General features: G+C 31.8%; 1 protein-coding gene across 1 annotated transcript in view; it reads left to right on the top strand.

The window, feature by feature from the left end:
• Window positions 1-11,403, top strand: part of LOC129971502 (guanine nucleotide-binding protein G(o) subunit alpha) — a 141,721-nt gene extending 130,318 nt beyond the window's left edge. The window contains exons 6-8 of the mRNA XM_056085330.1: window positions 3,246-3,375; window positions 6,990-7,143; window positions 9,353-11,403. Coding sequence (XP_055941305.1) covers window positions 3,246-3,375; window positions 6,990-7,143; window positions 9,353-9,540 — 472 coding nt within the window. The 3' untranslated portion in view covers window positions 9,541-11,403. The remainder of the gene's footprint in view (window positions 1-3,245; window positions 3,376-6,989; window positions 7,144-9,352) is intronic.
• The last annotated feature ends 1,715 nt before the right edge of the window (window positions 11,404-13,118 follow it).

The following is a 13,118-nucleotide window of genomic DNA, read 5'->3' as shown; positions in this document are numbered from 1 at the left end:
CTGAAAACACGCAGCTGATTCCAGAATCATCTAGCACGCATGGGATTCAACGGAAGACACAAGTTTCTTCACATGATTCAAGGCACACGCTATACCATTTCGAGCTATAACGAGAGTTACGCTGTAATAAGTGGATTTTGGAACAAAATGCTGAACATGGTTGATGGTTCTGGTTTCTATGTCTACCGAATACGGTTTGCAAATGATACGCATTTTTATTTGGATAATATCGTTAATAGGCACAACTGGTGATTTTTGGTTACAGAAAAAGCCACATTTTGTCTCATTCGTAATCGCACCACCTTCCAAAACTTACCGCTTGGGCTATAATCTCCTACAAAGGCCTTTTTTCTTGTGAAAAACAGTAGCTATTAGCTGGTATTTTGCGCTCTTACGAGAATTTGTCGCTACCCAACTAGCATGGGACAATCAACCAAGCACGGTGTGATTTATGCAATACGAAGTTCACACATACACAAGACACTTTTGATTTTCTGAACTAATAGAGTTGTTTCGTTGAACTTTTCGACATTTAAAGGAAAAGACATGGACTGGCTTTTGTATCCATTCGACCTCACCCCCAGCGACTATTTTCTATGGGAAATATTGAAGGACTTTGTATACCATAACGATCTTTTAGCATTCGAGAAACTGGAGGAGGTTATTTGTCCAACTTCGAGATTTCCGATTGTCGGTAACTAATTACAGAGAATCACTGATAATGTCGTCCTTTGTTTGCCGAGTGAGAATTGCATGGATAGTGTACGTTTTGAATCGCCTTTGGTTTAAATAGCGCTTTCTTGTACTACCATGGCCAGACAATTTATGGTAAAGCATTTTTAGCGCCATCTATTGGCACAATTTATATCCAAAGTTTTGAGGTTTCGACATTACGATTATCTTAATATGCTTATTTTTCTTTTCAAAGTTAGGGACTGTTCGTGAAACACTGTGTGAATGTGAAATGATTAAAAAATGGTGCTGTTTTTAGAAGCATAATTATTTTATTTTTAGAATTTAAAATTAATATAATTTAGAACAATTCATAAAAATATGCATATCACCGACGAAGATTATGCAATAATCAGCTAGAATTGAAAAAATACTGAGAAAATATTATTAATTTTGCGATGATGTTTCTGTCACAAGCTCATTAGTGTCTTGAAAAAAAAACTGCAAGTATTTAAGCATAGCTTTTTTCGTTAATTCACTCAAAAATGAATTACTGAAACGTGATCAGTTCTAACTCCATCCAGTTTAAAATTAATTGGCAGAGCACTTCGTGGCATTTAAAGTGCTAGCTATTTGTTTTATATGCTTAACTATTAGCATATTAATTCTTAATATGCTAATAGTTAAGAAACCTATTGTGTATATAGTGTCATATAATGTCGTAGATTGCAATACTTCTAAATCAGTCATGAAAGAAATATTTTACGTTGATTTTTATTGGATTAACTTTTGTATGTAGTCATATATTATTCATCATATTTGGTTATCGGCATGCATTCTTATTAATCATGTTTATATCTTATAATTTTGTAAGTCACATATTACTATACTTCTAATGAATTTTTCTGTTAATATATTTAATATTTTATCTATAAATATTATTACAAATATAAATATTTAAAAAATATTATTATGTAATATAGTGAGTAAATATTTCAATAAATATGATGTTAGAATAATGAGGGCAGATATACACATGCCTTGAAAATTCTTGAAATGCACACATTCATTCTAATAAAGGAATGAAAGAATCTTATGACTTTTCAACATGATAAGTCATTGTTTCTTCTGGACATAGCATCTGTTCTGAACAATTGTTCTTAATGATCAGCTGTTATTTCATCAGAGACAAAGAAAAATCTGTAGATTTTTTTTTCTTTCCTTTCTTTCTTTCTTCCTTAACTAATAAAGGATCAAAGTGAAGAAACATGTCAGTTTCTGCTTGTATGAGTGGTTGAAGCGAAAACACGAAGCAATAAAGGATAGGTATAGATCGATAACATGCCTTTTTTGTTTCTGTGTGAGTGGTTGAGTTCTAGTTTAGATTAGTTTAGTTATACTTATGTAGTTTTTCGAAGGAATGCTATCTGGGGACGGATTTCACAATTTTCAATCATAGTCAGATGACGAGGATGACCTTTCAGCAGAACTCCTTTACCGAACTTCAACGTCACACCAAGTGTGAGTGTTAAAATGAACAAGTTAAACAATTTTTATACGTGACTCTATTTATTCTTCTTTTTTCTCTAATAAAGGGCAAATCTAGTCCAGCAAGTGACTCTTTTTAAATTTCTATATGAGTAATGTAAGAGAATATAAGTATTTGATTAACGAGAGGTTTGTAACCATTCCATATTTCCAATAAATGATAGACGAAGACTATTGACAAGTCCATTTCTGCTTATATGGGTGGTTGAAGAGAGCTGATAAAGTCATTGGTGCAAGAGATATCCATCACTTTCTGCCTTAGGGCTCTTTAGTTTATATGATTAAAAGAATTGAAATTTGAGTAAATATTTTCTTTCATAAAGGATCAACTTGGACGAATAGAGTGCAATATGTCTATTTTGAGTCTATGTCAGTGTTTCAATAGATCATATAAAGCAGTTGGTAAACATCAGTAGATTCTTTACGTCCCCCCCCATCTTATAAAGGATTAATGTTGGCATAATATTTTTCAAGCAGTACGAAATGATTGCAACTTTACATTCTAAGGCAAATATTTTTTCATTTTCTTTACTAGTTTCTTGAGTTATTCTGTATATTATCACTAAACGTGCAAAGATACGAATATCGTTTGGTATGCATTCGATTTATTCCACTTGGTTCCCTTCTATTTCCTTTTGCTGGCAACCATTTGTTAATACACTTTCACAAAATGGTGGTTAAATTATATCATATTATTAACAAAGTATCTACAACTTATAAGTATTCGAAAAAAATAATATATGAATTTTCTGACAAAAATTTAAATTTATTTAAATTAAATACAATTAATTCTAATTATGACCCCTCAATTGCATTGTTTGCCTTTAAAAGGTTTTGGTTTTTGGGTTCGGCGCGACATGGTGTCAGTAGGTGTTTCGAATAGGTATTGATTAGTACACTTCAATCAACATAATTCTTGATATTCGACTCTTTGCATTTTAAGTGACGATACGTTAGACCTCAGTTACATTGTATGTAATAGCAAAAGTATTCTATTTTGCTACATGTAATTTTCCTTCTTCTAGGCTGTTTGATGTAGGTGGTCAGCGATCTGAAAGGAAGAAATGGATCCATTGTTTCGAAGATGTGACAGCGATCATCTTCTGTGTTGCTATGAGCGAGTATGATCAAGTTTTACATGAGGATGAGACCACTGTAAGTAAACTCTAAATATCTATTTCTCGCCAATTAACATCTTAAATTTGATTTGGCGACTTTATAAAATAATACAGTATTATGTAAACTTTTTTAAAAGCCGAACGTCGATATATTCAACAAAGGTATTGCAAAAAGTGTCAACGGCGATATATTGTTGAGCAAACGATGGCACTGTTGCTGCTGGCGATAGGCGAGGATCGAACTCGCAACCTTTGGGTTCGTAGCCGAGTAACAAGACCACTAGACAAAAGAAATTTCTCATGTCTCGTAGCTGTTATCTGGCTTATAAAGCGTCACCACATTACTCCCCCTTCAGTTCGTCGGAGGTGAGACGAACGATTTTTTGTCCTGTTTTTGCTGTTATTAGTGGTGATATATTGGCTGTTGCGGCTTATCCATTTTTTTTTTATTGGCTGATTATTTATCAGCTGCATATTTTTTTATTGGCTGACTATTTATCAGCTTCATTTTTTTTTTATTTATTTATTTCTGGTAGAGGGCGCCACAACAGTTGTATGAAGTTTGCGTATTTTCGTCATCGGGTCACCAATGTTGCTACTGGCGATAGGCGAGGATCGAACTCGCAACCTTTGGGTTCGTAGCCGAGTAACAAGACCACTAGACAAAAGAAATTTCTCATGTCTCGTAGCTGTTATCTGGCTTATAAAGCGTCACCACAGCACTTTGATTTTTAAAAAAATTAATGCAATTGACTTTTAATTTATTCTTCCATTGTTTTGTAATGTGCTCCTTTTTAAATAATTTTATGAATATCTTTTTTATGATCTTTTCCTCATACCTCAGCAAATTCGTCAAATTGGTCAGGCATTCTTCGATTAAATATGATACTTTCGGTCGGCGCTAAAAGGATTAAAAGCTGAATACTGATGAAATCTACTTTAATGTTCCTCTTTACATCGTCAAAGCTTTCAACAATGCCAAGTCGTAACAGATGTGCAACTCAACAAATCAAAACATTAATAAACAAATAGGTCTTAGAGTTGCTAGAACTACTCCACTTGCGTGTTTTGGGTTACCATTTTGGCGACCAAGTCAAAGAGCACATTAAAGTAAATTTTAAGCCCAAATTTAATTTAAGTTAATATTATATTATATATTGGTTTATACAATTTGCTCAAAGGAATTAGGAATTTTTGAAACCATTTTGTCTTTCTTAATTCTATAAATGGTTTATCTTTCGAATTATGTCATTAATATTTAAGTTCTTCTAAGTTTACATAATTTTAGTTTCACATGACATAATTATTCATTTACAAATCTTAAATTCTACCAACTGTAATATTTTCTGATTGTTTAATCACGGCTACCTCTTATGCCAAAGGAGCCGAGTTGCCAATCCAAAAAGAAAGATGACCATTAAGGTAATCCTAAGATTAATTCAGACAAAAATGAATTAATTTTCAATTTTGGAAAAGAATTCAAAAATATAAATTTGTAATCTTTATTCATTGGGATTTCGGCATCATCAAAGTCTGCTTTTTGAAACTTTAGGGACAATGTTGGTTTTAGCTCTTTTGAATTCTCAGAGTAAAATAAATTCTATAAACTTTTTTGAATTCGGTCAGTTTCACTATGCAGTGCTGGTCTTAATAAGAGAAAATTATAGCAGAGCTTGCGTTGCCTGCAGCGTCCCAACTTGGTAGTGGACAGATTTTTATTTTTTTTTTATTTTAAAGAAATGTTCCACTGCTTCACTAGCCACAGAAGCGGGCTTATTAACTTAACGGAACTTATTAACTTCTTTAGGCCACTGAAGGAAAGGATTCTATAGAAATATGAAAAGAAAGAATCTAAAATGTCACTATAGTTTTGATGCTGTTGACATTCTTTTTGGCACCTTCAATTGCCTTTCTTTCTGTCTCTTAACACATCGGAAATCACACAAAAAGGAGTAAAAGGTTCTAAGAATTCAGTTAAAGCGAAGGCCTTGTAAGAAGATCGGAAAATACTGCTCAGTGGGCGGTTTCGCGCACAGCCTGATTTTGATAGTTAAAATTACGGGAGATCTACTATTTCATATCTGGTCACTGTCAGAAAATTAAATCTCGAACGTTGAAAGGAACGGACTCTTTTTGTAGAATTTCAATCCAACTGTTTCCCTAGTAGCACACAAATATGATACAATATTTTATGACATTGATTTATATTCGCAATATTGTTTAATATTGTAGAATATTGTTTAATATCATATAATATCTCACAAAATTGAACAATATTGTACTACAGTCTGTACTATCTGGGTTTTAAGAAATATCTTTTCTTTTAAGTAATAATAAAAATATCCATTTATAAATATTATTAAATCCGATGGTTTTCAATAGAAAAGATTTCTTTTTAAATAAATTTATCTATTTTTAATAGGAATAAGACTTGCCGAAATAGACGCATTCTGTGTGGATATTTTAGCTCCAAATTTGGTAATTCGGCGAAACATTTTGTGAAACTTTTGCGATTTGGGGCACATTTCGCAATGTATTTAGTAACATAACATCATGAAATGTTTACTTTTTTCTGGGAAAGATCTTCCGAGAATATATAAAAGTTTTACTTCAATCGCAGAAAAAAGAGTTGCTATTGTGCTTTTTGTGAGTAACTTTGAAACACGATGATTGACAGATTATTGTCAAGAAGTTAAATTAATTTTTTAATACTATTAAACTGTTGTTCAAGAATCTGAGCCTATTTGCTATATAGTGTCTTGAATTTGTCCCGTCTTCTGCGAGGGAGCTCACAAATTTTTATGATGTTTTATTATTATTATTTATGATACTCTAAAACAGAAAACTGGAAGGTTTACTTCATGTTCTCAACGAAAGCATAATTTTAAAAAATTGCATTTTTTTGAAATTCATACCGTCACCAAGTTGAAATGTAAGCGTTATTCCATTTTGATGCCAACTTTAGAATTTGACACCGACGAATTTTAGTAGAATTTGGTGCTTTTAAAGATGAAATATCAGTATTAAAACGATATAATAATAACTTGGAGGAGGCGATTGGTGTTCTGAATTCTTAAAAATATAAATATTCTTGAGGATATTCCTTGATTCTAAACGACATACATTTCTTGGGAATTTTGTTTAAACACCAAACGATAAATTACGATTTCATCATCTCTTTCTGTCTCTTCCTTTTTTTATTTTATAACCAGTAAATAAAAAAATGCATCAGAATTAGATGAAAAATTATGAAAATAGTTCATATATATTACGTTTAATGATCAAAATTTGTTTAGTACTTTTTTACTGTCCAATATTGAAATAAAAAATAATCTAGAAAGTCTAATTTCTTTATGACAATTATGCATATTCGTGACTAAAAAATACTTATTTTTTTACAGAAACGGGAAACTAAAGAGATTTTTTCCATATTTTTTGCTAAATTATTGTTTACAGCAATTGTATATTTTTGTACTACATCTTAAAATGATTGAATTATGAATAATGCGATATATGAAATATAACCTTTCTATTTCAAAATGGGAAAATTGGTGACTTTTCTAATTATTTTCTGATCAATCATTATTTTTTACTATTGTGTGTTTCTGTACTACTTCTTATATTAATGAATAATGACATTCTTTATTTCAGAATCGCATGCAAGAAAGTTTGAAGCTCTTTGATTCCATTTGTAACAACAAGTGGTTCACAGACACTTCGATCATTCTCTTCCTCAACAAAAAAGATCTCTTCGAAGAAAAGATTCGGAAGTCGCCTCTCACCATTTGTTTTCCCGAATATACCGGTAAGAAAAATTGCTTTGATAGCGGGAGATATATTCCAAAGTTATTTCGCATATTTTCGAATAAAGGCATTATCCCCTCTCCGTATGAAATCTTGGGCCTTCGATAAAGTCGTGAATGCCTTGCATGGTAATGATGAATAATAGTTGTGAAATATTGAATTTTGGTGAGAATATATCATTATTGGCGATATTTGACGATTTTTTTTGGCGTACCAAAAATTGAAATTGTATTTGATCCATTTTTTTCCCGGTTGACTGAAATCAAATCACAGGACTATAGTTGTAGTCACATGACCACATGCTAAATTTCATTTATTTAAGTCATTTCGTTTTTCAGTTATAGTATTTACATGCATGCGAAAGTACAGACCGACAGATGGTTAACACCTCGACGAATTTTGTTCATAATTTAATATGGATCGACATTTCTGATTCTTAATCTGTGGTTATCATATTTAGCCTTTTACTTCTTGTAGCTATTGGGTTCGCTTGTACTTGCGCACTCAGAGAGATAGATTTGCTAAACCTGTGTACATTCTTATCTTGCTTTTTACTCTTTGTAGCTTTTGCGCTCACATATATTCTGGCAGCCGGACAGGCAGACAGACTTTCTTTGAAGATTTTATTCAAAATTTGATAGAAACATACGAATTTAATTTGTCCATATATCAAATTTGATTCATCTCTAACTCAATCGTACATAACTCCAAAAATGTACTTTCCGCATTCAGTGAAGACTAAAATATGGAGATTCATCAAAATTTTGACTATTTATTATTATTATTATGCTTTTTTTCATGCTTTTTCCATTCAGTGAAGTTTGAAACATGGAGATTCATCAAAATTTTGTCTATTTATTATTATTATTATGCTTTTTTTCATGCTTTTTCCATTCAGTGAAGTTTGAAACATGGAGATTCATCAAAATTTTGTCTATTTATTATTATTATTATGCTTTTTTTCATGCTTTTTCCATTCAGTGAAGTTTGAAACATGGAGATTCATCAAAATTTTGTCTATTTATTATTATTATTATTATTATGCTTTTTTTCATGCTTTTTCCATTCAGTGAAGTTTGAAACATGGAGATTCATCAAAATTTTGTCTATTATTATTATTATGCTTTTTTTCATGCTTTTTCCTTTCAGTGAAGTTTGAAACATGGAAATTCATCAAAATTTTGTCTATTTATTATTATTATTATTATTATTATGCTTTTTTTCATGCTTTTTCCATTCAGTGAAGTTTGAAACATGGAGATTCATCAAAATTTTGTCTATTTATTATTATTATTATACTTTTTTTCATGCTTTTTCCTTTCAGTGAAGTTTGAAACATGGAAATTCATCAAAATTTTGTCTATTTATTATTATTATTATTATTATGCTTTTTTTCATGCTTTTTCCATTCAGTGAAGTTTGAAACATGGAGATTCATCAAAATTTTGTCTATTTATTATTATTATTATTATTATGCTTTTTCCATTCAGTGAAGTTTGAAACATGGAGATTCATCAAAATTTCGTCATTTTCTAAAAATTATTATTATGCTGTTTTTCATGTTTGTCTACTTTACTGGCATGTTTTCGGATTTGGTTTTTTCAGTAGGCAATTATCAATGTTTAGTTTTTAGTTTTTTTTTCCGATTGTTTTCAAGTTTTGAACATATATATATATATATTTGCCATGTTTTGTTTTCATGTTTATTTTGTTCCCGTGTTCTTTTGCCATGTAGTTATTTATTTTTACTTTTTATCGTAATGTTTTTTTTTATTTCATGAGGGTTTTTTTTTTCTTTTTTCGCTATGCATTGTTTCAAGCTTGCTTCGGTTTACTTCACTAAATTAATTTTCCCAAATATTTATTTTTGAATTTTTTTTGTTATTGCTTTTATATTTGTTTTTTTATCATATGGATTTGCATGTTTGTGTCAAGTTTTCCATATTCCGCTTTTTGCCATTTTTTCTTTTTATTTCTCTATTTTTTTAACAAGTGTTTATTTTTGAACTTTTTGACATGCCGCTTTCATATTTTTTTGTAATGCAGTTTTTCATATTTATTTTTTAATATGTTATTTTTCAAGTATATTTGTATGTTTTTCTTTTTTTCGTTTTATGTTGCTTATTGCTATGGATATTCATGTTGCTTTTATATCAAGCTTATCTTTTCTTTTATTATTTAACAGAAGTGTTATCTTCGTTCTCTTACAGGTGCTCAGGAGTACGGCGAGGCGGCGGCCTACATTCAGGCTCAATTCGAAGCAAAGAACAAATCTACAACAAAGGAAATCTACTGCCACATGACATGCGCCACAGACACAACCAACATTCAGTTTGTGTTCGACGCTGTCACTGACGTCATTATTGCCAACAACCTCAGAGGATGTGGCCTCTATTGAATTCCTTTATTTGCTCATCCCTTTCGTTTTTCTATTGCTTGTCTCAAACACCCTAAAATCGATACCCCCTGCCCCACAGAGCGGTCGCTGACAAAAAAAAATCATGAAACGCATAGCACCTCACTGAAAAAAAAAACAATTAAAAACGAAGCCGCTGAGCTGTCTTTTTGTTCTGGTCTCTCTTAAGATGCTTCGAGTGAGGAAAAATTATGATTTTCCGTGTCATCCCCGCCCCCCACTGAACTGCTAAATATGCGCAATCCAATATGTTAACTGGATTTAATCGCCTTTCAGTGTATTTCGTTCGTTGCACAATGTGGATTTTGTAATCTTTTGGCTTATTGCCCTAAATATATCACTTTCTCACGTTCCCTTGTCTGAAAAAAAAATAAGCCCACATGATGAATTCGAAGTTTTTTAATACTTGCCTATTCGAATAACTAGTGCACAATTCCCATATTACCACCATTAAATTACTACGATTCGATGAAAGCTTTTTGATTTATTTAAAAATATCGATTTCATCGAATAAAGGATATGAAGCCCACAGTTCTGTTTTCTGTGGCTTTATGTACCCTTAAATAATACTTGCGTAATACATATTATAAACCAGCATAATACATATTATAAACTTGCGTACTACATATTAACAAACCAAACCAAGACGAGCGGTAATTGCTCAGTCACAATTTTTTCCCCCTATTCCCCCTTGTTGATAAATATTAAAGATGGAGTATGCAATGTTTACAACCATTCTATATATATATACATACATATATATAACGAGGAACATGAAAGCTTATTTATTTAAAATTTTGAAAAAAAAGATAAACAGCTGTAATTGCATTTAATATTTATCTCTTCCGGGCAATGCGAATGATGGCTTAGAATGACCAAACGAAAGCTTAGGGTAAAGATTATGGAGCACAAACTGCTACAACATAAAGGCAAAATGAATCGCTTTAACGCGTTTGAGTTGTTATTACAAAAAGACTCTACCACAGGTTATGAGCCCCAGACCTGTGGTGTGACTTTTTGTGGATTGGTGCATGGTACACGTGGATGGTGCGACTTTTTTCTTTGGAAAGCCACAAAGCATATTTCACTATTTGTACGTTCATCCAAATGTTTGTTTGTTGTATTCAAGAATTGATGATGACGATGATGCTAATATTTCGTGTAGTGGCGATGCATTTTTGCTATGCATTGTCTGTTTTTATTTGTTTCACTCTGTTTCATTTTGTGGACATTGTGTATTATATATATATGTATTTACCATGGAAGATCTAGTTTTCAGTAGGTGCCACCACAGCAATTGGTGGCCACAACGTTTAATAGAATGAAAGAAAGCTGACACGGAAACCTGTGCCGTTTCCTCCAACGAGCGTGATAATGGATGTGTGTGGTGCGGACTTAGAGCTCCAACTGTGCTATTGTGACGTCAACTTACCGCACTGGAAGACACTGCAATAGAAACTCGTGATTAGTGGAAACGATGGCTTTTTAATAACCTACAGCAATTCTTCATGAAGTCAAAGGACATTAACGCACCCACCAGCGCTTTGAGCCACACAGTTACGATTCAGAACATTTCTGAACTTGATAAACAAACTAATGGCGGATGAAGATGATGATGATGATCAAGAAGATGATGATAATGTTGTTGTATTAACGTATATCTATGTATTGTCCTTTTGAATGATATACCAATTTTATGTTCATGTAATGAAGGTATCTCCTGATGCATCGGTGGATATCTTAGGTTCTTTTTGTTCTTATTTCTGTTTTCAGCTCAGTTCATGTTGGTTTTAATAAGAATTTAAACCATTGTTGGATTGAATAAAATCCAATACTTGTGTCAAACCGTTCTTGCGGTTGTGGTATTTTTGCGCTGAAATTTCTCTACGAATTGCATTTCTTCACGCTCAGATTCTAAAAGCTTTTTTCCCTACTGTAAGAGAAAAAAATAATGCACTCTTTCCTGTATGAATCAACAAATTTAGCAATCTCACCTATTCGCCTAGAGCAGTGGTTCCCAAAAAAATTCGACGAAAAGGAATTATCTAATTCCAATTCAGTTTTTCATAACCATTAAGTAAATATTTTGCTCCATTCCAAACAAATTACAGCACAAACCATTGCTTTGTGGAGCATATTCGATTTTTTTTTTATCTTTTTTTTTTTTTTTTTGCCAATCATTTTCAGTTTTTTTTTTTTTTTTTTGACATTTTTTGATGTCTAATTTTTTTCAGGCATTAAAAGTATTTTCAAAACTTATGGCTTTAAGATTATACGCTGTAAATTTAGTTCCAATTCGATAAAAGACATTTCTTTCTTTGCATATCATTATCGGTACACAATTTCTTTGTTGTTTGTGTTTATAATTTTATAAGAACCTTTTTTTTATTCCTTTTTGCCATTTCATATTGTGATAAAAAAAAATTTGTGAAACACTGTTCTAGAACAACATTTTTATTGCTTTAACATGTGATTTGATAAAAAAAAAATGGATTATCTTCGAGTCTTTTGTTCTTCCACATCGGCTACCGAAACAATCCATTTACTTAAACTGATTAATTTTTAGGATAGGAAAATACTTTCTCATTCTAAATTTGAAATTTTTACTTTTAAAGATCTTTATACCTAAAATGAAATTACAAATTTTCAAGTCATACTTGAAAAGCTGTAGATATGATCCAACGCGTAATTCATTAGCCACTAAATCAAAGCAACTACTTCAGTGCATCAGGTTGAATTTCAACACAACCGTTCAATGTGCTCGGAGGGAACTTTTCTGGCGTGTTTCTTAGTAACTACAACATGCGTAGAAAATAAGCAAACATAGCACGTCAGAAATGTGGTCCATTTCACACACTGAACAGTGGCGCGAGATTTCAACTGTACAACTTATGTTTTCTGGTATGCAGTATCTGCAGTTTTTAACTACAAAAGAAAATCCTCACATGAATAAAAAAAAAAATAATTGAAGCGACTGTCCAGACAGTGGGCAGTCGCCGTGGATATATATTATCCGGAGAATTTGTAACAGAAAACAAAAGCAGGCAGTGACTTGACACCATTTTTTTAAGGAAAAAAAACCTAAACAAATTGTTATTTAAATTATTTTTTACTTTAAAACAAAATAAAAAAGATGTATTATCTCACACACATTATGTAAAAAAATAAATAAATAAGTAAACCGTGATTTCGCTGACGGAGATCGATCTCATAGAGCTTTGAAAAAGTATCAAAAAAACAAATTGTCTTATACTTATTATGTCTTTTTGGAGTTATTCGCTGTGAGATCGGCCTCTTTGCGAACTGTGTACATAAAAAAACGTAGAGGGTTGAGTTTCCTAATTGTGTGAATCGCGCTCCTTTTTCACCATCTGTTATTACAGTATAACCTATTCTTCTTTATTATTATTTCCTTTCTGAAGTCTCACAGCTGACTTTCCGATGCTCAATGTTATCTTAGTATTTAGATGATATCCAGTAAAGAGCCAACAAACACCGAAACTACGGTACTGCAGAAATACATCAGACGTTCAAACGAGCCGTAGAAGGATTGTTTTTTC

Source organism: Argiope bruennichi, chromosome 6, assembly GCF_947563725.1.
Source record: "Argiope bruennichi chromosome 6, qqArgBrue1.1, whole genome shotgun sequence".
NCBI lineage: Eukaryota > Metazoa > Arthropoda > Arachnida > Araneae > Araneidae > Argiope > Argiope bruennichi.
Note: the sequence above shows the minus strand (reverse complement) of the source record. Positions and strands in the feature narration are given on the sequence as shown.